The sequence below is a fragment of the Myxine glutinosa genome, chromosome 2 (assembly GCF_964187855.1).
Source record: "Myxine glutinosa chromosome 2, kmMyxGlut1.1, whole genome shotgun sequence".
NCBI lineage: Eukaryota > Metazoa > Chordata > Myxini > Myxiniformes > Myxinidae > Myxine > Myxine glutinosa.
In genome coordinates this window covers 115,633,752-115,659,305 of record NC_136262.1, presented here as the reverse complement: position 1 = coordinate 115,659,305, position 25,554 = coordinate 115,633,752, and the positions used below count along the sequence as shown (strand labels likewise).

The 25,554-nt window shown below is 48.7% G+C and overlaps 1 protein-coding gene across 1 annotated transcript; it reads right to left on the bottom strand.

Moving 5' to 3' along the window:
* Nucleotides 1–19,553: 19,553 nt before the first annotated feature.
* Nucleotides 19,554–24,976, bottom strand: KIAA2013 (KIAA2013 ortholog). The gene is made up of 3 exons (XM_068102771.2): nt 23,530–24,976; nt 23,006–23,304; nt 19,554–22,300 (listed from the first exon to the last, which is right to left on the bottom strand). The coding sequence occupies exons 1-3, from the start codon at nt 24,485–24,487 to the stop codon at nt 21,749–21,751; spliced, it is 1,809 nt and encodes a 602-aa protein (XP_067958872.1). The 5' UTR covers nt 24,488–24,976; the 3' UTR covers nt 19,554–21,748.
* Nucleotides 24,977–25,554: the final 578 nt, after the last annotated feature.

Sequence of the window (25,554 nt, the reverse complement as noted above, 5' to 3'; positions counted from 1 at the left end):
GTCTTGTGTTACACATGCCCCTACCAGCATCACTGAATGTTAGTAAAACTAAGGGAGTTATCGTGGATTTTAGGAAGTCTTGTGTTACACATGCCCCTCTCAGTATTACTGAATGTTAGTAAAACTAAGGGAGTTATCGTGGATTTTAGGAAGTCTTGTGTTAAACATGCTCCTATCAGCATTACTAGATGTTAGTAAAACTAAGGAAGTTATCGTGAATTTTAGGAAGTCTTGTGTTACACATGCCCCTATCAGCATTACTGAATGTTAGTAAAACTAAGGAAGTTATCGTGGATTTTAGGAAGTCTTGTGTTACACATGCCCCAATCAGCATTACTGAATGTTAATAAAACCAAGGAAGTTATCGTGAATTTTAGGAAGTCTTGTGTTAAACATGCCCCTATCAGCATTACTGAATGTTAGTAAAACTAAGGAAGTTATCGTGGATTTTAGGAAGTCTTGTGTTAAACATGCCCCAAAAAGCATCACTGAATGTTAGTAAAACTAAGGGAGTTATCGTTGATTTTAGAGAGTCTTGTGTTAAACATGCCCCTATCAGCATTACTGAATGTTAGTAAAACTAAGCGAGTTATCGTTGATTTTAGAGAGTCTTGTGTTACACATGCCCCTATCAGCATTACTGAATGTTAGTAAAACTAAGGGATTATCGTTGATTTTAGAGAGTCTTGTGTTAAACATGCCCCTATCAGCATTACTGAATGTTAGTAAAACTAAGGGAGTTATCGTGGATTTTAGGAAGTCTTGTGTTGCACATGCCCCTGTCAGCATTACTGAATGTTAGTAAAACTAAGGGAGTTATCGTGGATTTTAGGAAGTCTTGTATTAAACATGCCCCTATCAGCATTACTGAATGTTAGTAAAACTAAGGGAGTTGTCATGGATTTTAGAAAGTCTTGTGTTAAACATGCCACTATCAGCATCACTGAATGTTAGTAAAACAAAGGGAGTTATCATGGATTTTAGGAAGTCTTGTGTTACACATGCCCCGATCAGCATTACTAAATGTTAGTAAAACTAAGGGAGTTATCGTGGATTTTAGGAAGTCTTGTGTTACACATGCCCCTATCAGCTTTACTAAATGTTAGTAAAACTAAGGGAGTTATCGTGGATTTTAGGAAGTCTTGTGTTAAACATGCCCCTATCAGCATTACTGAATGTTAGTAAAACTAAGGAAGTTATCGTGGATTTTAGGAAGTCTTGTGTTAAACATGTCCCTATCAGCATTACTAAATGTTAGTAAAACCAAGGAAGTTATCGTGGATTTTATGAAGTCTTGTGTTAAACATGCCCCTATCAGCATTACTGAATGTTAGTAAAACTAAGGAAGTTATCGTGGATTTTAGGAAGTCTTGTGTTAAACATGCGCCTATCAGCATTACTGAATGTTAGTAAAACTAAGGAAGTTATCGTGGATTTTAGGAAGTCTTGTGTTAAACATGCCCCTATCAGCATCACTGAATGTTAGTAAAACTAAGGGAGTTATCGTTGATTTTAGAGAGTCTTGTGTTAAACATGCCCCTATCAGCATTACTGAATGTTAGTAAAACTAAGGGAGTTATCGTTGATTTTAGAGAGTCTTGTGTTAACCATGCCCCTTTCAGCATTACTGAATGTTCGTAAAACTAAGCGAGTTATCGTTGATTTTAGAGAGTCTTGTGTTACACATGCCCCTATCAGCATTACTGAATGTTAGTAAAACTAAGGGAGTTATCGTTGATTTTAGAGAGTCTTGTGTTAAACATGCCCCTATCAGCATTACTGAATGTTAGTAAAACTAAGGGAGTTATCGTTGATTTTAGGAAGTCTTGTGTTACACATGCCCCTATCAGCATTACTGAATGTTAGTAAAACTAAGGGAGTTATCGTTGATTTTAGAAAGTCTTGTGTTAAACATGCTCCAATCAGCATTACTGAATGTCAGTAAAACTAAGGGAGTTATCGTTGATTTTAGGAAGTCGTGTTACACATGCCCCTATCAGCATCACTGAATGTTCGTAAAACTAAGGAAGTTATCGTTGATTTTAGAGAGTCTTGTGTTACACATGCTCCTACCAGCATTACTGAATGTTAGTAAAACTAAGCGAGTTATCGTCGATTTTAGGAAGTCTTGTGTTGCACATGTCCCTATCAGCATTACTGAATGTTAGTAAAACTAAGGAAGTTATCGTGGATTTTAGGAAGTCTTGTGTTACACATGCCCCTATCAGCATTACTGAATGTTAGTAAAACTAAGGGAGTTATCGTGGATTTTTGGAAGTCTTGTGTTACACATGCTCCTATCAGTATTACTGAATGTTAGTAAAACTAAGGAAGTTATCGTGGATTTTTGGAAGTCTTGTGTTAAACATGCTCCTATCAGCATTACTGAATATTAGTAAAACTGAGGAAGTTATCATTGATTTTAGGAAGTCTTGTGTTACACATGCCCCGATCAGCATTACTGAATGTCAGTAAAACTAAGGAAGTTGTCGTGGATTTCAGAGAGTCTTGTGTTACACATGCTCCTATCAGCATTACTGAATGTTAGTAAAACTAAGGAAGTTGTCATGGATTTTAGGAAGTCTTGTGTTACACATGCCCCGATCAGCATTACTGAATGTTCGTAAAACTAAGGAAGTTGTCGTGGATTTTAGGAAGTCTTGTGTTACACATGCTCCTAACACGTGCAGGTGCAAACATATTGTTACGTTTATTGGGGTAGGCAATGGAATACCTTAGTCTCAGTAGATTGTGTCGGGTGTTGTGCTCCGAAGGTCATGAAGAAGAAGAAACCCTCTTGTAACTAAGTCAGCTCGCATTTCCAGTAAGATCGTATTGTTGCGGATATGGGATTTGCATCCATCCATATCCGCTTGTAAATATTCCCCTATTTCCTCAATACTTCCCAACTATCCCCAATCCCCCATTCCCTAGTCCCATTTTCTGTAAACAACACTCTGGAGACCCGACCTCCCCCTATTTCCCCCATTAAATGTCGTGCCCAGGTTCACCGCATCTCATGTAAGACAACTATAGGACATCTTGCTAGTTATTCTTAGTCTATGTCAGTTAAGGACTCGTTTCCATTAATTCTGACCCTTCGTTGCACCAGAATGTGATTGTATGGCACCGTTAGGAAGTTTAGGACCTCCCAATACCTCCCCGCAGCTCTTCCTCACGGTTCAGCAACAACAACAACAACAACAGCAGCGGCGGGCGTGGGAAGTGAGCGTCCTCACTCCGGCTTGGTTAGTTGGGGGTGTTGGGAGGGCACCAGGCCTTCCCAACGAGCCGCCATCGAACATGTGCTCGACGGGGTTACCAAATAGGGGCTCCCTGTCAGCTCCTCGTCAAGGGCGGAGCCCGGTAACTCCCGCACCCAATGGAAGCGGCGGACCGGCCCCAGTGGGGCGGAGCCAACCAGCCGAGGGCGTGTGACTCCCCGCTGAGCATGCGCAGGAAGAGGGAGGTGACGTCAGATGCGCGCTGAGCTTGGAGCAAGCAAGACCACCTCCGAGCGCTGTGAGGCCTCCCCGCATCTTCTGGACTGGACCGTGCTTTATCCTGTCCCCGAGCCAAGGTGCACCTTGTGCCATCGAACTACCTGTCCCTCCCTGCCATCAATCCCTGTGTAAGTCAGCCTTGTTCCGTTTGTCTGTGGTCTGTCCGGGAATAGCTAAGATTGTATTAAAGTGCCCATCTCTTCTGTGTCTTTTACCTCACTCTGCCGTGTAATCTACCCCCTTTTCTCCACCACTGTAATTATACCCTCCTCCGGAGGTCTTGAGAACTGTACCCCTTGCGTCGTTTCCTCTTTCCCAGTCGTCGTATCCTTTCCATCATTGATTTGGCATCGCGCGATTTGGTCAACGTCTGGGTGGAATCGGGGTCTAGTCGGGGAATAACTGTTCGGTCGCGGCAATACCACCGCTCGGTAAATAACATCTAAACCGCGTCCGTAACAATTGGTGTCGGGAGTAAGATACGGACCCGAAGCGCGCTTAACGTGCTCAAAATTACAAGTCACCGAAATTTGATTGTGTTTTACAAAAAAACCCGAATTTTGAAAGTCGCGCTATGGGAGATCAAGACGGCTGGGTTCCGGTAGAGGAGAGTGAGGCAGGGTCGATCCAGGACCAAATTGAGGGACATGAGGAGAGCGAAGCAGTGAGGGCGGCAGGTTCGCAAAATGGCGTCCTCGCGCACAAGGTTACGGGCGCGCAAAATGGCGCCTCGCAGATGGCTACGGCGACCGCGCCCGCGACCGTAGCAGCGCCGCTGGTGGATTTGAACCTTTTTTTTATACAAATGAAGGCCCTTATGGCCCAGCAGAGCGAACGGTTAGAACAAAGGATGGGGTCCAATAGCGAGAAATTGAGGGAGGACATGGGGGCCAATAGCCAACGGTTAGAACAAAGGATGGGGTCCAATAGCGAGAAATTGAGGGAGGACATGGGGGCCAATAGCCAACGGTTAGAACAAAGGATGGGGTCCAATAGCGAGAAATTGAGGGAGGACATGGGGGCCCAGATCGGAGGGTTAGGGAGTAGAAAATAGGGATTAGGAAACAAATTTGAGGGACTAGACAACAAATTTGAGGGATTAGACAATAGATTAGGGGAAATACAGGAGGGGTTAACAGGGGTAGAAAACAGAATGGCCACTCAAGAGAATCAAATGGAAGGGATGAAAAAAGGGTTAGAGGGGTTAGAAAACAGTATGGAAGGCAAATTGAGGGACATGAGGGACCAAGCGGAAAGGGAAGTTTAAAAAATGGGGCAGCAGATAGAGGGGGTCAGAATGGGGGTAGAAACTAAATTGGATGCTCACAGGGAGGAAATGGAGCAGATGAGGGTGGCATCTGGGCAGGAGATGCAAGTGCTGGGAGAGGAGATCAGAAGAGGTGTGAGTGAGGAGGTCGGAGGAGTGCGCGAGGAGGTGAGGCACTGTAAGGAGCGCATGGAGAAGGAGGTGAGAAAGGGGACTGTAAAATTGCAAGGTGGTATAGAGGAGTTGACGCTGGGAGTAGAACAGCTGACAGTGGGACAAAAGGAGTTGGGGGACCAGGTAAAGAAGAACACAGCGGTAATAGAGGGTTTAAAATCAACACAGAAGGAGATGAAAAAGGACGTAGGGGTAATTAAAAAAGAATGTCAGATGGTACGTGAGGGACTGACAACGAGGTTGGACGAGGTGACAGAGGTAATGGAGACGAAGGACCGGCAGGTGAGGACGCACATAGAAACGGTCAAGGTGGCCTTAGAGGACGAGCTTGAGGAGACGCACCGGGAAATAAAAGAGGTGAAGCAGAAATTAGAAGAAGTGGAAGAAGGGGTAAGCGAAATTAAGAAGCGACGGAGAGGGGATAAGAAAGAGATCAAAGAGGAAGTGAAAGAATTGGTCCAAAGTCTGTGTTCGGATCGTGATGATGTGCTCATTAACCAGATGAGGGATTCGCAGGTGATGGAGGAGAAGCGAAGAGAAAGAGGACCCGGTGTAAGTGGTGACCAATATGGTCGTGCGTATGATGCGCCAGGTGATTTAATAAGCTTGGGGGTCGAGATGGACCCGGGTGTTCGTGAGAGGCCGTTGGTGAAGTGTGCGACAGGTCTGGTGTGCGAAAAAGGAGGTGTGCGAGAAAGTCAGACTCTGGGGTGTGTGAGGAAAAAGTGCGCGCCAAGGAGTGAGGGTGTTGTCGAGAGTGAGTCGGTCGTAGCGCGTGTGCGAGGGAGCACATGGAAGCGCGTAGTGAGGAGTGTTACAGAGGATGTAACGGAAGAATGCACGCCTGTGGTGAATGTTACAGAGGATGTAACGGGAGAGGATGCGCGAGCAAGGTGTGTAACGGACGGGTGCATGGGGAAAGAGTGCGCTGTCAAAAGTAAGGAAGAGTGTACACCTGTGGTGAGTGTTACAGAGGGTGTAACGGGAGAGTGTGCGCGAGAAAGGTGTGTAACGGACAGGTGCATGAGGAAAGAGTGCGCTGTCGAGAGTAAGGGTGAGTGCGCTGTCAAGAGTGGTGGTGGAAGTAGTAAGAGTGACACGGAGCGTGAGTTGGTGGTGGCAGGTGAGAGAGGATGTACACCTGGAATGGAAGGATGCACACCTGGAATGGTCGAGCGTGTGTGGGAATGCACGCTGGAATTGGTCGTGAGGCACGTGGTTGGGTGTGCGAGTGAGAGTACACCTGTGATTGTCACAGAGGAGGTGACCGAGGAGGGGGCGTGAAGAGGTGTGTTGGTGAGGTGTGCGAGCGACGAATGTGTGCCAAGGTGTTCGGTGGTCAGGTGTGTGACCAAGTCTGTGAGCGGAATGAGTGTACCTGGGTGTGTAAGAGAAGGTGCAATGACGAGGAGAATGGGAATAGCTGGATGTATGAGCAAGAAAGGGGTAGCGTATGCGTGTAAGCATGCAGGTGAGGCATCGACGGTAACCGGGTTAGCGGTTAGAGCGACTTATAGCCGAATCGGGCCCTCGGTGCGTGCCGGGCTTCGCGTGCCGTGAGAACCAGCGGGGATCCGAGCCACGGCGGGTTCGAAAGGACCGCCGTACGCGATCCACGCTGGGCCTCGCTTTGAACGGCCGCGTCCGTGCTCCACTAGGCAGAGCGGGCAGCCCGATAGGAAGGGTCGTCATGGCGACCACATTTTGTTGAGGCATTCCGGCAGGTCGAGATCGGGCCATGGGATGGCTCCGTGCCGAGATGGTGCGTGGGACCTCGGCCCGGGTAAACCTCCTTCCCTGCACCGAATGCGGGACGTATCCAGCCGCTGGCACCAAACAACCCGCATTCATGGCTTGGCTGTACGAAGCCGAGCTTTAGAAGTGAATTGGCGCACCGAGAGGCATTAGTAAGTAGACTGTAATGACGAGGATAGTGTTTTGGCCCCGAAATTAGAAAAACAAAATTTGATGATTGGCAAAGGATTGGCAGTAATGATTGGCAGATGATGGGTAGTGATTGGCAAATTTTTGATTTGTTGAAATTTGATGTGCAAAATTGGTAGTGGGAGATGCCCGATGTGGTGGGATGGCAACTCTGTCATCCCTCACAAACTGGGGGCAAATGCGCTATAGATTATGGGGTGTATGGCAGTGAAAACTAGCCCGGGTGGGTTAGGTTATATTGATAGGGAATAGAGGTGACTATGGGTGACAAGAGTTAAGTAAGAGACTTGGTACCTGTAGTGGGGACGTAGTAGCTTAGGGTTTGATAATGACGTGGGAGCGCTGAGTGTAAGGGAAGACGGAGGAGCGCGAGTTTTAGAAGGGAGTAGACAGAGCAGATGATGCAGTGTGAATGGAAGTGCTGGTGAGCAGCTTCAAATGAGGCATCGGTGAGGCAATGCTCCGAGGTGTGTGTGAGTGTACAAGTGATGAATGAGAGAGCATTGCGGATGAGTGTCATGGTGAGTAGTGAGTGTTGTGGATCAGCGCGAATGCGCTTGGGGGAGAGAAGGGTGCAGGCGGCACCAAGTATGAGAGCACAGGTGTGCAAGTACAGGTGTGTGGAATATATGGAGCAGAGAATGAGTGGTGTGGAGAGAGTTGGAGTAAGTGGTATGGAGTGGTGTGCATGGTGCGAAGGTGTGGATGGGGGAAGAGTGGACCCCCTTTTCACGAGTACCCGGGGAGGGTAGTTTAAAGAATAGTTAGAAGGTATAGGTAAATTGTGGTTGGATATTGGTATTTGTGGTGCGGTTGCAGAATGCTATTGTGGATGGGTGCATTGGTGTGGTGAAATTGGCTGGTCGTGTGGCCTGTTAGTATGAGTGTGAATGGTTGGGCACTCCGCCACTATTAGATGTCGGCCAGGTGAGGCCGCAGGTGGGCTCTGGGAGCCGTTAGTGTCAGTGGGTGCCTGAGGATCCCGGGTGTGGATCGGGCAGCCCGTGCCAGAGAGGGCACTGAGGGGGTGAGAGTGCGAGAGGGCCTTCCCCAGTTAGTTAGGTTAGGGTGAGGAGCAGGTGAGCTCGGTAGGCAACAACAGTGGTGGAGGTGTGCAGGTGGGCGGACCAGCTGGGAGCGTCACACGACCCAGCCACCGAAATTGTGCGGGGGCACCGAGTGTTGAATCGGGGAGTGAGACCCAAATTGATGGTGTGCACCACAGATGGTCAATGGGATTTTGGTTCTTCGAACCACATAGAGTAATGAGGGCCAATGGTTTGGCAGGAGAAAGACCCCGGGTAATGTAAAGTTGTTAAAGTCATTTAGGAAATAGTTAGGATTGATGAACCTGTCGCACCATACGCAGCCACTTACCTGAGGTGATGATGATGACTCCACACCTGTGTTTTCTTTGTTTTGTGTTGCAGGAAATGAGAATTGCTGTTTGGATTTGTGAGACGCATCACGACGTGGATAAGACATTGGGGTGATTCCATCTCTCCCTCCTTAGGAGGGACTGATGATGAATTGGTGATGGCAGATTTTGATGTTGAATTGGTGATGGCAGATTTTGATGAGAGTTGGAGATGGCAAATTTGATTGGTTAGGAGGGAGAGAAGACGAATTTGGTTTATGGGAGGAACGGGGAAGACAGTAGGGACATTGTTGATGTGTAAAGTAGATGTTTATGGGTAGTGTTGTGTTTTGTGGATACAGTAAGGGGTAAGGGAGGGGCAATGTAGGTTACCTGGTGGGGGGGGGGGGGCGTACGGTAGGAACGTACCTGTCTCACCTGGTTCCCATGTGCCCCCAGTGTGCATTACCTTGTATTGCGTGCACTTTTGCGCCCCTACCACCTTACTCACTTGTCTTCTTTTGTCTCCCACCTCCGAGGATCTGGCTTTGGGGCAGAGAGAGAGGAGAGAGAGGTGCTGGCTCCGCAGTTGTGGGCCTGTACTTCCGCTGCTTGCTGCCTGGATCGATACACCATATGGACCGCAATTTTTGTGGCCGCCCACAATGGACCGCAGTTCTTTTGCGGTCAAGCACCACCCGTGGATGGACCTCTGGGTCAACGTGGCACCTATGCCATACAGGTGAACCACTTTTAGTTGGCCCCCTGACGGCCACAATTAAGAAATGGACGCGGTTGGCGCCTTTCTTTATTTCTAAAGAAGCCAGAAGGCCAAGTGCACTCCATGAAGGCAAGACCAGCGGCAGAACATCGGCCGGCTGCGACACCACCGGTGACCATGGACACTTGATGGTGCATTGTTATTGAACACTTTATTGGTGCACCGGATGGTGCTGACTGTGCGTAATGGGGTGGTGCTTTTGGTGCTTGGACGGGGTGCTCTGCACATTATTAAAGGCCGTAGGGCCACAGGGCACTCGTGGGTTGGTGTATCGATGCTGGCATGCATGCTCTCTCTATGCATAACATCTGCATGTGTTCCTCAAAGAACAGGTCCTGGATCGTAGTGTAAATATCAGTCTTGTATAAATGATGCTCCCTACCGGCTGTATGTTTAGTTTGAGGATGCTTTCCGCGATTCGGTTATCCTGTGGGTGTGTTTCTGTTAGGAGAAGGGTGCACCGTCGCAGGGGGACATATTTACTCATTTGTGAACATCTGTAAAACTGTCGCACTCAGGGTTGAGTTAATAGTAGAGGGAACTACATCTGAGTGCCACACTAAAGTAGGTAAAAATTTATCGGGTCGGGATGCCCCGAGGTAGAGAAGTGTGCAATGTTGCGGATATGGGATTTGCATCCATCCATATCCGCTTGTAAATATTCCCCTATTTCCTCAATACTTCCCAACTATCCCCAATTCCCCATTCCCTAGTCCCATTTTCTGTAAACAACACTCTGGAGACCCGACCTCCCCCTATTTCCCCCATTAAATGTCGTGCCCAGGTTCACCGCATCTCATGTAAGACAACTATAGGACATCTTGCTAGTTATTCTTAGTCTATGTCAGTTAAGGACTCGTTTCCATTAATTCTGACCCTTCGTTGCACCAGAATGTGATTGTATGGCACCGTTAGGAAGTTTAGGACCTCCCAATACCTCCCCGCAGCTCTTCCTCACGGTTCAGCAACAACAACAACAACAACAACGGCAGCGGCGGGCGCGGGAAGTGCGCGTCCTCACTCCGGCTTGGTTGGTAGGGGGTGTTGGGAGGGCACCAGGCCTTCCCAACGAGCCGCCATCGAACATGTGCTCGACGGGGTTACCAAATAGGGGCTCCCTGTCAGCTCCTCGTCAAGGGCGGAGCCCGGTAACCCCCGCACCCAATGGAAGCGGCGGACCGGCCCCAGTGGGGCGGAGCCAACCAGCCGAGGGCGTGTGACTCCCCGCTGAGCATGCGCAGGAAGAGGGAGGTGACGTCAGATGCGCGCTGAGCTTGGAGCAAGCAAGACCACCTCCGAGCGCTGTGAGGCCTCCCCGCATCTTCTGGACTGGACCGTGCTTTATCCTGTCCCCGAGCCAAGGTGCACCTTGTGCCATCGAACTACCTGTCCCTCCCTGCCATCAATCCCTGTGTAAGTCAGCCTTGTTCCGTTTGTCTGTGGTCTGTCCGGGAATAGATAAGATTGTATTTAAGTGCCCATCTCTTCTGTGTCTTTTACCTCACTCTGCCGTGTAATCTACCCCCTTTTCTCCACCACTGTAATTATACCCTCCTCCGGAGGTCTTGAGAACTGTACCCCTTGCGTCGTTTCCTCTTTCCCAGTCGTCGTGTCCTTTCCATCATTGATTTGGCATAGCGCGATTTGGTCAATGTCTGGCTGAATCGGGTGAGTTGGAGAAGAATCGGGGGAACTGTTAGGTCACGGCAATACCACCGCTCGGTAAATAACATCTAAACCGCGTCCGTAACAGTATATTTGTCTCCACGCGAGGGGTGGATCTCTGTTAATTTGTGAAGGGTATAAGGTAACTTTCCCTGCATGTCGTTGCCTCTGTGGTTTTCTTTTGTTCCTTATGATACTTGCAATATGCATTCCGCACCTACACTAAATAAACCACACAACCGCCGACCGGATCCGGAGCCGAACACTACCACTGACGCCAACAGCTGAGTCATCACAAGGGACGGCAAGGGGAGCCTTGGGGCCCCACCCAGAGAGGTGATGATTGGTCGTGGCCGTGGAGCGATGCGATGGCGGTCGTTGATTGGCGTGCGTGTGACGTCATCACAGAGCATTCCAGCACGAGAGACAAAAAGGCAGAGCACCGCCATTTTCGCTCTCTTGGCTCGTGGCTGGCATCGCAATCGGTCACGGTTCATTTGCTCTCATTCATTTCGGTCGGTTCATTCGGTCACATTTTCCAATTCGTGTCTGTCTTGTTTATCTGTCATTGGTTCGAGGACGCCCATGTGAAATCCATTCAGGTAAGCCTTGGCACCCTCCACCCTCGCATGTGTAAAAGGGACCACCATAGTTTGGGTGAACGCCTCAGAGGTAAAGCCCAGTTGGCCATCCGTCAACCAGGGGTGTTAATCCCAGGACACGACAATATCAAATGCAGTGAACACATGAATATGCAGCGAACACGTGGAGGTGCAAACATATCAATCAATATTCAGTGAACACATGGATTGCAGCGAACACGTGAATGTTCAGCAAACATGAATGTGCAAACACGTGAAGGGCCAGTGAACAAATGAAGTGCAGTGAAGACATGCATGTACAGCAAACACGTGGAGGTGAAAACACGTTCGGGGGCAGCGAACATGTTAGAGGGCAGTGAATACGTGAAAGTGCAGCGAACATGTGAAGGTGCAGCAAACACGTGGATGCGCAGCGAACACATGGATGTGCAATGAACACATGGATCCACAGCGAACACGTGAATTCACAGCGAACACGTGATAGCGCAGCGAACACGAGAATTTGCAGCGAACACGTGATAGCGCAGCGAACACAATTCGCAGCGAACACGTGGAAGCGCAGCAACCACGAGAATTCGCAGCGAACACGTGAATTCGCAGCGAACACGTGAAAGCGCAGCGAACACGTGAAAGCGCAGCGAACACGTGAAAGCACAGCTAACACGTGAAAGCGCAGCAAAAACGAGAATTCACAGCGAACACATGAAAGCGCAGCGAACACGTGAAAGCGCAGCGAACACGTGAAAGCGCAGCGAACACGTGAAAGCGCAGCTAACACGTGAAAGCGCAGCGAAAACGAGAATTCGCAGTGAACGCGTGAAAGCACAGCGAACACGTGAAAGCACGGCTAACACGTGAAAGCGCGGCTAACACGTGAAAGCGCGGCTAACACGTGAAAGCGCGTTCTGCTCCTCGTGTGTGGCCTTGTAGTTGTACCCCCGTCGGTGTTTTGTTAACTTAAGCGTGTCTTGCTTGGCTCTTAGTTTTTTCCCTTCTACCCCGAACATAATACTCTGTCTAACGTTCTAAATCCCCACCCCCCCCCCCCCCCAAAAAAAACAAACAAAAAAAAAAAACATTTATTTTCCTTTCTCCACATGTACTGTTGTCTCATCCTGTATTTTCTGTCCAGATGTGCTGTTCGCCCCGCCCCCATTATCTCCTTGCCATCCACCGTTTGCCCTGTTCACGTGACTCGTGGTGGTCCCTCTCGGCTCTCCCCCGTTGGTATTTTGTGCATAGAAGATTGTTCACAGTTCTGTTTAAATATTATTTAAATATGTTTAACCTTTCCCCTTCTGTGTTTATTTCAGTGGTATATTACAACACGCTGTTTTTCTTCCTATTTAAAAGGCTTTTCTCAATTTCCTCTCCAACGCATTCCACTTCAAAAATTCTATATCTTATACGTCTCCCTCACTACATGGTCTAAATTCACATTCATTCCATCCCTCCTCCATCGTTCTGAATCGGATTGCTAACTTGAAAATCACAACAAACCCAATTTGTTATCAATGTTCGTCTTTCATTAATCATCCACTTTCTAAACTCCCCTCTTGCCCCTCCCATCCAAATCCCCCCCCCCCCTTGCACCTACACTCCTAAACTCCCCCCTTGCCCCTCCACTCCTGAACTCCCCCCTTGCCCTTCCCCTCCTAAACTCCCCCCTTGCCCCTCCCCTCCAAATCCCCCCCTTGCCCCTCCACTCCTGAACTCCCCCCTTGCCCTTCCCCTCCTAAACTCCCGCCTTGCCCCTCCCCTCCAAATCCCCCCCCTTGCCCCTACACTCCTAAACTCCCCCCTTGTCCCTCCACTTCTAAACTTCCCCCTTGCCCCTTCCCTCCAAAACTCCCCCCTTGCGCCTCCCCTCCTAAACTCCCCCCTCACTCCTCCCCTTCAAAACGACCCCCTTACCCCTCCCATTCAATTCTCCCCCCATACCATTCCTCTCCAATTCTCCCTCCTCCCCCCTCCTCCTCCAAGCTGCCTCCTCCCCACTTCGTCTCCCTTCTATCTCATACCTCCACCCCCCCAAACCTTCTACTTTCCTCTGCCCCCCCTCAAACAACCCCTCACTGTGCCTCATCCCTTCACCATCAAACCTTTCATCCTCCTCATCCTTCCCTTTCTTGGAACTCTTCTGCAATATCTGACACACTATCAACTGCTCTCCCTACCTCCCCCTCTCATCCTTCATCTTACCCTACTCCTCCCCTCCCCTGTCCTGTACCTGATGCTCCCCCTCTCTCTTCATTAACGGTATGAACCTCAAACATCCGGGGCCTTCGCTCAAACCTGACTGATCTCTCCATACAGGTTGCTTCTGACAATCCAGACTTGATCTGCTTAACAGAGACTTTCCTCCCTCAAGATGTCTCTGATTCCTTAATATCTCTTCCTGGTTACTCCCTCCTCCGGTATGATAGACCTGAGCCTCGGCCTGGTGGTGGGGTGGCTATCTTTATCAAAAACTCTCTTCCTCACTCTCCTTGCACTGCCCTCTTTCCTCCTCACCCCCAGGAGTACCTCTGGCTACGGCTCCCTCTCCGCTCCCACCTTTTGTTCATATGTGTTCTGTACCGTCCCCCAAACAGTGATGACTCCATCTACATTTCACTGTCTGACAACATGGACCAACTTCTATCCACTCATCCCAACTCTCTCTTCCTCATATGTGGTGACTTCAACTGTCATCATGCCACCTGGTTGGGTGTGGGTTCCTCTCTCACCAGTCATGGCACCTCAGCAAAGGACTTCTGTGACTCACTGGGATTGACACAATCTGTCAATTTCCCGACCCGGATCTCAGCCAATGGAGTATCTTCTCTTCTAGACTTGGTTATGACAAACTTCCCTGCTAATGTCTGCTGCTCTTCTTCTGCTCCAATCGGTTCTTCTGATCATGTGCTTGTCAAAGTGGACATCTCTCTGGCCATTCTCAGAGAGCCTCCTCAGCGTCGACGAGTCTGGCATTTCACTCAGGCCGACTGGGACGGTCTTCAAGCAGCCATCAATCGTCTGGATTGGTCTCCCATCTCCACTGCCTCTGACATCAATTCTTCCTGGGAATTCTTCCAAAGCAAACTGATCTCTCTCAGGCACAGATTTATCCCATCTCGCCTTCAGTTGTCTTACCCTTCCTCCCGTCCATGGTACACTGAATCTTGTGGGGAGGCAGTTGCCCTGAAACAACTTGCCTTTGCCTCTTGGAAGGCTAATCCAACTGAAGGCAATCTCAGTTCCTTCCACCAAGCTCGGAACAAGTGTGTGTCTACCCTCAGGAGTGCCAGGAAGCACTATCTCTCCTCACTCAAGAATGAACTCTCAAACCTGTCTCCTTCCTCCAAATCCTGGTGGCGTCTGGTCAAATCCGTTTCTGGTGTTTGTTCCCCCTCCATCCCCTCCCTTACCTCAAATGGCCACACAGTTGACATCGCACGTGACAAAGCCGAATGCCTCAACTCTGTGTTTGCCTCAAAATCCTTAGTCCCAAACCCATCTCTCTCTGTTCCCACCTTTCCCAGTCGAATCCAACTGCTCCTGAACTCTGTGTCCTTCTCTCCTGACAAGGTGGAGGAGTTTTTGTCAAACCTCGACTCTGATTCTGCAACTGGACCAGACGGCATCAGCCCACGGGTCCTAAAATCCTGCTCTGCCGCTCTATCTCACCCTCTCTCTGTTCTTTTCACCCTATCTTTTGCTCAAGGTCATCTGCCAGCATCCTGGAAATCAGCTAACATTACCGCTTTACACAAAAAAGGTGCAAAAACAGATCCTTGCAACTACAGACCAATCAGCCTGCTCCCAATTATCAGCAAAGTCATGGAATCCATCATTGCTTCGGATATGAAATCTTTCCTCTTCTCCAATGGCTTGATCTCTGATCATCAATTTGGTTTCAGACCAGGTCACTCTACTCTGGATATGCCGCTTCTGCTGTCTCAACAATGGATGGAGGTCCTCAATGCCAAACAGGAAATCAGAGCTGTCTCCCTTGACAAATCACGTGCCTTTGATACGGTCTGGCACCCAGCTCTGCTCACCAAACTCTCCTCCTATGGTATCCATGGAAATCTCCATGCATGGCTTGCGGACTTCCTCTCTGGTCGTAGTCAACGTGTGGCCCTAAATGGATTTCTCTCATCTCCCCTTCCTGTTCAGGCTGGAGTTCCCCAAGGTAGTGTTCTGGGCCCTGTGCTTTTTCTGGTCTTTATCAATGATCTCTCCGACTCTCTGGAAAATCCTCTCTATCTCTTTGCTGATGACCCCACTCTCTGCTGCTCCATTCCTCTTCCCTCAGATCGGCAGTCTGCAGCCTCCTCACTCTCTGAAGACCTGGACAAAATCACAGATAGTGGGGCGGCTTAGCCCAAATATTCAAAAGAATTGTGCATTTTGTGAAACAAGCACCAAATTTGGCACAAATGTACATTAATATGTTGCGAACATTTTCAGATATTGGGCCACTTGAAATTCCGTAATTTTTTTTTTCAAATTTTTTCAAATTTCGTAATTTCAAATTTTTCGGGTGACACCGTCACAATTTCGGTCTTCGAGGCCGGCCGATAGGCAAAGTGTGACCGGAAGGGACGAGGTTCTCCTGACCACGTGGCCCTCGATCTTGGAAGCGAGAGGCGTTCCATTCGTGGACGCGCCCCTCACGCCCGACTTTTGGGCGGCCCCGGCAGGCCGTTTGTTTTGACGTTCCGTGACAGGCCCCGCACCCCCACCTCCGGGCCGACCGGAAGCTTGTGCTGAGTACATCATACCTGAACAACTCAGTGAGGCAGAACACAGCAGTGCACACCAGGGTGACCCCTTCAGTGCATAAACCAATTAACCTGTCCACTGCAGGGCATATAGAAATGAAGTTATTTTCTGCATATAATAATAATATAAGTTCAGTTCTATATAACAATTTCTGTTATCACCACTACCACTACAACTACCACTACTACAAGCTTTGTCTGGAATTTTGTGGACTAACAGACAAACAGACATACAGACAAGCTGGGATCAAAACATTACCTCCTTCCACCATTGAGTGTAGAGGTAAACATCATGGAAATTATATCATGTCCTAGATTTAATTCATGCTTACCCGTGTATTTGCTTCACTGGTTCACAAGGTCTTTTGCATACATGTAATTCAGACTCTCGTCTTCATTGCTGACCACACAATGTTCGCAACATATTAATGTACATTTGTGCCAAATTTGGTGCTTGTATCACAAAATGCACAATTCTTTTGAATATTTGGGCTAAGCCGCCCCACTATATCGGCCGGCCTCGAAGACCGAAATTGTGACGGTGTCACCCGAAAAATTTGAAATTACGAAATTTGAAAAAATTTGAAAAAAAAAATTACGGAATTTCAAGTGGCCCAATATCTGAAAATGTTCGCAACATATTAATGTACATTTGTGCCAAATTTGGTGCTTGTATCACAAAATGCACAACAGGTTTGCTATGCTGCTACACTAAGACTGGTCAATCAAGTGGAACATGTCTTTCAATCCTGACAAATCTCACTCTCTTACTATGTCTCTCCGAAAAGATCGACTGGACAACCCTCCCATCTACTTTCTCAACAATCCTCTCCAAGAAGTTCTGTCGCTCAAGCTTTTGGGTCTCACTATCTGCCATGATCTTTCTTGGGAAAACCACATTTCCAAGCTGGCCTCCAAAGCCAGTCGCCGACTGGGCATCCTCCGTCGTGCGAAGTCCTTCCTCGGCACACCTGAGCTCCTCACCACATACAAGGCTTTCATCCGCAGCTCAATGGAATACCGTTCTCCCCTATGGGCTGGTGCTCCTGCCTCTCACCTGGCCCGGCTTCACGCTGTTGAATCCAAAGCTTTCAAAATCATTGGAATCTCCCGCGATGAAGCTACCGCTGAGGGCCTTTCACTCACTCACCGCAGGCAGGTAGGTGGTCTTTCTGTCTTCTACCGACTCCTCTCCGGCCTTGCTCCCCCAGCTCTCTCTGTGCTCTGTCCCCCAAATATTCCTACAGGTCGCACAAGATCTGCCAGCAACCCTCTGATGGTTAAACTGCCGAAATCTCGGCTTTCTGCTCACCTTCACTCTTTCATTCCTCTTTTCTCCTGCCTCTGGAACAAACTCCCACACTCCCTTCAATCCCACTCCTCCCTCCAGGTCTTTAAAACAGCTGTTCACCACCATCTCTTATCTTCCCCCATCCAAAACCTTGATCTTTTCTACCCCCACTAATTCACCCCAGATCCACCTTGTTTGAAATTCCAACTTCTTTCCTGGAAGTCCTGGCAGTGTCCATATGTTTATACCTCTCCCACCCCCCCCCCCCCTTCACATGCCTCCCCCCCAAAGCCCTCTCCCTCCCACAGATCTCTCGATGTCTCCATGTCTCTCGGTCCCTGCTCTCAAATGTTGTGTTTGTGTCCTGCCCCCTCTCTCCCCATCTTGTCTACCGCTCCCGATGTTATTTGTTTTATGTGTCTGTTTGTCTTTCTGTGTGATTAATGTTCGCTCTTTCACGAGCCTCGATCTTGTATACAAAAAAAAAAGAAAAAAAAAAAGCGCGGCTAACACGTGAAATCGCAGCGAACACAAGATCGTGCAGCAAACACGTGATTTCGCAGCAAACACGTGAATGCAAAGCGAACACGCGGAATCGCAGCAAACACGCGAAAGCACGGCGAACACATGAAGGTGCAGCAAACACGTGAATGTACAAAAAACACGTGAAGGTTCAGCAAACACATGGAGGTTCAGCAAACACATGGAGGTTCAGCAAACAAACACGCGGAGGTTCAGCAAACACATGGTGGTTCAGCAAACAAACACGTGGAGATTCAGCAAACAAACACGTGGAGATTCAGCAAACAAACACGTGGAGGTTCAGCAAACAAACACGTGAAGGTTCAGCAAACACATGGAGGTTCAGCAAACAAACACGTGGAGATTCAGCAAACAAACACGTGGAGGTTCAGCAAACAAACACGTGAAGGTTCAGCAAACACGCGGAGGTTCAGCAAACACATGGTGGTTCAGCAAACAAACACGTGGAGATTCAGCAAACAAACACGTGGAGATTCAGCAAACAAACACGTGGAGATTCAGCAAACAAACACGTGGAGATTCAGCAAACAAACACGTGGAGATTCAGCAAACAAACACGTGGAGGTTCAGCAAACAAACACGTGAAGGTTCAGCAAACACATGGAGGTTCAGCAAACACATGGAGGTTCAGCAAACAAACACATGGAGGTTCAGCAAACAAACACGCGGAGGTTCAGCAAACAAACACGTGGAGATTCAGCAAACAAACACGTGGAGATTCAGCAAACAAACACGTGGAGATTCAGCAAACAAACACGTGGAGATTCAGCAAACAAACACGTGGAGATTCAGCAAACAAACACGTGGAGATTCAGCAAACAAACACGTGGAGGTTCAGCAAACAAACACATGGAGGTTCAGCAAACAAACACGTGGAGATTCAGCAACCAAACACGTGGAGATTCAGCAAACAAACACGTGGAGATTCAGCAAACAAACACGTGGAGATTCAGCAAACAAACACGTGGAGATTCAGCAAATAAACACGTGGAGGTTCAGCAAACAAACACGTGGAGGTTCAGCAAACAAACACGTGGAGGTTCAGCAAACAAACACGTGGAGGTTCAGCAAACAAACACGTGGAGGTTCAGCAAACAAACACGTGGAGGTTCAGCAAACAAACACGTGGAGGTTCAGCAAACAAACACGTGGAGGTTCAGCAAACAAACACGTGGAGATTCAGCAAATAAACACGTGGAGATTCAACAAACAAACACGTGGAGGTTCAGCAAACAAACACGTGGAGATTCAACAAACAAACACGTGGATATTCAGCAAACAAACACGGCAGGGCAGGAAACACGTGAAGGTGCAGTGAACCGCAGTGAACCCGTGAGGAGCAGCAAACACGTGAATGTGCGTGCAAACACATGACCGACACACAAAAATAATCGCAGCAAACTTGGTTTCAGATTCATCTATTTATTATGTACACATGCATGGGTGGTTTTAAAATGAGAACACAAGGGTCTTTGGAAGAGAAAGGAAGAGAGGAAAATGGAAGAAGTGAGACATGAAGGGAAAAAAAGAAGTAAGGGTAAAGGGAGGACAGGGAATGTTTAAAATATACATGAGAGGTGTGAAGGGGAGGTGAGAAATCAACAATATTTGTTTGTATATAAACTACACTGAACAGTAAAAGAAACGTCAGTCAGAATCAATATTTTGGAGTTTATTTTCAAGTCATGATCAACACGAATTGAGATTTAGGATCAACATGAAACATTACAGGTATGGTCACCACAGTTCAAACAATAATATGAAATGTTCTGAATAAGAAAAACACAAGACCAGGTGAGAACATGGGAGGTCAAAATCAGTATCTTGTGTGACCTCCGTGAGCGTTGATGACAGCCATACATCGTCTGTACATGGAGTGGATTAATCGGTTGATGAAGGCATTGGTCACTTGGGCCCACACTCTGAGAAACGCCTGACTGAGTTGAGCTGCAGTTGTCGGCCTTGGTCGAACGTCATTCAGTCTTCTTTGAACCTCGTCCCACAAGTGCTCTGTCGGGTTTAAATCGGGGCTGAGCGCAGGCCAGTGCATGGTTTGGATGCCATTCTGTTGCAGGAAGTCCCTTGTTGCTCTGGCAGTGTGGGCACGGGCGTTGTCCTGCTGGAAGACATGATTTCCGTGACGTCCAAAATGTGGCACAACGTGAGGTCTGAGGACTTGATCGATGTAGCGAGCAGCTGTGACACCATTGCCTCTTCCTGGACCAATATTCTGGAACACCACAGGACCGACTTTGTGATTGAGAGCAATAGCACCCCATACCATGATGTTTGGACCACCCCACGAGTCTCTTTCCATCAGTCATCTGAGTAGTGTTCCCCACGTCTACGCCAAACTCTCACTCTGCCATCTGCCGTGGAAACACAGTATCGGCTTTCGTCTGAGAAAAGAACGGTTCTCCACTGCTGGTAACGCCAATTTTGATGCTGTGTTGCCCACTGTAGTCGGTCACGGCAGTGTCGAGCTGAAAGAATGGGGCCACGATACGGCCTGTGACAACGGACATCCCTGTTCTTCAAACATCGACGGACTGTATCACCACCAATGTGCCTCTGGTGGGTTCCAACTGTTTGTCTTGCACTTTCTGTAGCCCTGGTAAAGCGATCTTGGCTGTGATGATGCACAATCTGTCGATCCTGTCGTGGTGTTGTTACCCTCGGTCTGCCACTGCGTGGGCGGTCATCGGTGCTGTTGGTGGCCTGGTATCATTCCTGTAACCTATAGATGGTTCTCACGTTGACATGGAAAGCATTGGCAACCATTCGTGCAGGCTGTCCAGCATGCAATCTTCCAAAAGCCTGGTCTCTCTGAATCCTCGTAAGTCTGGGCATGGCGTTGGCATCGAAACACGAATGATGAACACACGTTTTGGGGTGCCTTTTATAGGGAAAGTCACAAGGAGACGCACGTGCATTTTGATTTCCATGGGAATCATGCACGACTTTGTACCATGGTCGTTTTTTTGCCTGCGTTTTGGTGACCTGTTTTTATCCACGTGTGCACCACTGTCGGTAGTTAGGATTAAATTTAGAGACAGACTAATGTAAATAACGAGATATCTAAACGAAATGCATTGATATTTCTATGGGAAATGTTCAGGAATTATTTTTATGAAGTGACGTTTCTATTGCTGTTCAGTATATATATGGCTCCTTATGCCATTTCAAATTTTAATGAGAAAGTGGAAATCCCATCTGGTAATGTTAATGGAACAAAAAGTGGGAAATTTGGTTCATTTTTAATTGTTATAATAAATATTCTTAACGGAAGTCCCATTGATCATACCTCATTTTGGGAGATGAAATGCTTTCATTTATTTAATGAACCACCCGTTTGCAGGTCGTTTACGTTTTCATTGCGGATCATATACAGGGTCACGTGACATCGTACAGATTAAGAGAAGTGTTCCGAAGCAGTTTGGGTGATACCTTCATGAAAGTTTTATAGATCTTCCATTCCACACACCTTTTGCCAATTTGGGGACGTATTCAAAGCAACAGGTGAAAGGGCATTACATGAACCACAAACTCAAACACGTTTTTCATCCTCAAGGAGCAAATAATAATAAATTCACAATCACATCAAAATTAAGTACACAGCACAATGATATTAAAACAACCATTTCACTTCACACAAACTCAGAAAAGTTTACATTATTATTTACAGATAAATTGACAAATCCCCGATCAAGACGAGCCTCAGCAAACAGGACTTCAAGTTCTTACTTGGCCTGAACCCCCCACACGCCCCAAGTACAACCAGTCACGGGTTTTGTGGAACGCAGGACGGTGAACGCGATGACAAACAAGGCTAAGGCTTCGAATGACGGAGGCCTAAGTTCGATGGCGATTGCTCAGGCCACAGTATTCATTGTAGACCAGCTTCAGTAACCAAAGGTGGAAAAGGATGAGCAGAGATGCGAGGCCAATGGCGAGGGAGGGTGGAAAAGCAGGCCTCTCTCCAGCCATGTGCTCGGCGTGTCCCAGCACGGAACGGACATGCAACGTGGCGGCCACGTCGACCAAATGCTTCGCGTTGGACGAGATGTAAAGCAAGGCGGTGAGCGGGCGGGTAACCAGAGCGGGAAAAGCGAGGCCTTCGGGCGACGCGTCCAGCACCACGGGAGGCGAGGGGCACCCGGCCGGGCAAGCGTACAGGCGAGAAGAGGTCGAGTCAGACTTGAGGTCTTGTTTTTGGAGCCACAGTCGGATCTCTGGGTCAGGGCCCGAGCCCGGACTGACGGCGAGACGTAGGGTGGCATGGCCGTAGCGAATGCCGCGTAGGGTGAAAGAGCAGTGGAGCGCGGCTGGCTCGGCCTCAATCGCCAGGTGTTGCTCGGTGAAATGCAAAGCGATGAAGCTCAGAGTGACCGCCTGGACAACACCCTTGAGGTCGATAGTGGGAGAGAAAGTTCTGGGTTAGACTTTTACACAAGGAGTCATTATTCAGTACGAACAGTATTTCTAAAATTCCTCAATAGGTTTCCATCATAGTGTTGCGCAACAACAAATTCCCGACTCCAAACAATCCTCCCTCAAGATTCTCATTCATGGCATATCATCTTTACTATAATTCACCAAATGTCCGTCTGTCCGTTCCCAGGTACCGCAAAAACGGCTGAACCGATCGCAATGAAATTTTGGGTGGGTAATCCTGGGACCCCCTGGAGCAAAATAGGCTACATTGTTTTTCCAATTTTTTTCCAATTTTTCAGTTTTTCCAAACACGATGGAATAATATTTACCGATATGAACAGTGATGTGGCTTTTATTTAAATTCTACAAATACTGTTTAGATTTTGATGATTTGCGTGTGATATGATTTAACGGATGTTTATATGAAACGTTTAAAATAAAAAAAAGCTTCAATTTCTGATATTTTGCCTTTTCATTTGGGCCTCCCAATTGAAGCCCCGCCTCCCAATTGAAGCCCCGCCTCCAAATTGAAGCCCCACCTCCAAATTGAAGCCCCGCCTCCAAATTGAAGCCCCGCCCATAGGGTGGGTACCGTTGCTAGTTATTAAAATTCCCATGTTCTATTACCAAAATACTCCACCATTGGAGCAGCAAAATTATCCACAAGATCCCCACCTGTGGTCCGGTCTCCACCAAACTCCGACAGCCCCTTTTGTCCAGCGTAAGCTTCCACAAACTGGCCAGACGTCTGATCTCGGCCACGGAGTGCACGTCCGACACCCACAGGCCCGGGGCATGCAGCGTGGCATGACCGCTGAAGCAGCGCTCGGGCGAATGCAAGGTCCTCCATTGACCGCCCGACTGTTGGTTCTCGGGTCCCATCGGCATCGCCGACAGGAGGTAGTACAAGGTCAGATTGGCCATAAGACCAGTGGGAGTCGGGGTGAAAGGGTCAGGCTGTGATATTTCAATTCCTTGGAGGGATAGAAGAGTCAACGGTGTTTGACATGTTCCACACACGAAAGTGCAAACACTAATACCAAAATTGGCCATATTGAAACCATATTACAGAATAGCAGCCATAATAAATTCCTGTGATGGCATCTTAGCTGCTGTTAATGTTTCCACCAGACACTGAATTTCAGTAAAAGTCTGGACAATGTTAAGTCCTAATTTGAAAACTGCAGAAGCAAACCTACCTGTTGTTAAGGTGTCGACCCAGTCAGACCGGTGCTTCTCCATGGCTTTCTGCCCCCATTCACGACCTTTTTCACCTTCTCGGTTCACCCTCGCCCGCAGCGCCGTCTCGTCCTCGCCCGCGTTACCCACCCACACCGCCAATCCCGGGACCCACAGCCTCTCCTCGGACCCCACGGCCACCCACACCGTGGGAACCCGGTTGACGTCGCCCCCCCAGCTACCCACCACCCAGGATCTCGTCCTCGTCCCGTAACCGACAAAGCCAGAAGCCGCGACTCCGAACCTTCCGGGCGTAACGGCGTCGGCCGCCGCAGCACTCCCACCCGCGAGCTTCACCCACACCGCTTGGTTGCCCCAATTCCTGGCCTTGAGCTCCTGCACGACCAAGCTCGGACTCCCTCGAGTGACCGCCACGTCGAGCCGGACGGTCACACCTCTGCCGTCGTCCTCTTGGAGACAACGCAGCAATGACAGGTAGCCTCGCCGGAGGTTCAGAATCGCCGCTTGCCACCCATGACCTTCTGCGGGTTTCTCTTTGTCAAGATGTACCGAGACCAAAGGGGCAAAACCAGTGTCGACCATTTCTTCACCGATGCCATCACCACCACCACTGCTCGCAAAAAGGCGGTTTACGGAAGCCTCCAATCCGACCCAACCATTTCCTGCAAATGCCAGGGTCTTGTCTTCGTCGCCCATCCGGGCAGCTGCAAACATGGCATCCCCACGAGCCAATTCACCGTCGAACGCCGAGAGTTCAGGCTGCAAACAGGTGTGCGACAGGGCGGGGTCCCGACGGTCAACGGCTGCAGGTCGAGCACCTCCACGTGGCACATGGCTGTACCTACCAATGGTGTACCACCACAAGACAAGCACCAATGTTAAAGAGACCACAAACACACGGCGCACCCAGCTGCTCGAAAAGATCAGCAGGCTTGTCATCCTTTGGTGGACCCACATGACAGGTGCAGCTAGGCCTCAGCTCAGGTACCAGGCCTCGGTTTGGAATTCAGGATACGGCCTGTGCCCCCCTAAACCTCCCACCTGGTGACCCCTTTAGGCTTTAGGGTCTGCAGCACTTACAACGACCGGATGTACAAGGGCGAGCCAATGGTCACCAGGCACTTAGATACAACACAAAGTGTGTCCGTAATCCTCGTCACTACGGCCTCGCTTCATCCCACACCCGTCTATAGTCCTGCCACGCACACCATCCGGGGGTCCGAGGGCCCGACCAGAGTAAGGCCGGAGCCTGACCTAGACGATCAAGCCGCCAATCATCGTGACGCGATCGCAACTACCGTCCTCTCGTTGTCGCATTTAAAGAACTAAAATGTACAAACAAACACCTTTTAACTTGTGTTTTAAAATCCCGTTAATGATTTATAAACACCTCAGAACCCGGAACTGCAACCGCGCGACCTGTACGAAGTCTCGCGAGACTTCACTTCGGAGCGTTTTAATTTTAATTCAAAGCCGAAATTTGCAGTTCTGTCCTACCTGAGGCCCTCCTTTAAAACCACCCACAAATTAACGTTAACTTGGTTAAAGTATTTTTATGAAAAAGTTAAGGTGTTTATAAGTGAAGCTGTGCCAATGTATGACGTCAACAGTTCGGATGCGGGTGGCGAGTCAATGTATGACGTCATCAGTTCGGATGCGGGTGGCGAGTCAATGTATGACGTCATCAGTTCGGATGCGGGTGACGAGTCAATGTATGACGTCATCAGTTCGGATGCGGGTGGCGAGTCAATGTATGACGTCATCAGTTCGGATGCGGGTGGCGAGTCAATGTATGACGTCATCAGTTCGGATGCGGGTGGCGAGCGAGGTCGATGGAGGGCAGCATGTCAGAGGGGACAGGAGAGGGTTGTGGAGCTGATCACGAAACTCAGGATTCATGTGGTGAACCACAAATTAGTCCGGGAACAAGACCATTTTCGGTACCATCAGATGGAAGCAAACATAATGATATGACGTGCAGAATGTAAATTGGACATGAAGAAAATATGATGGACGTGCCAGAC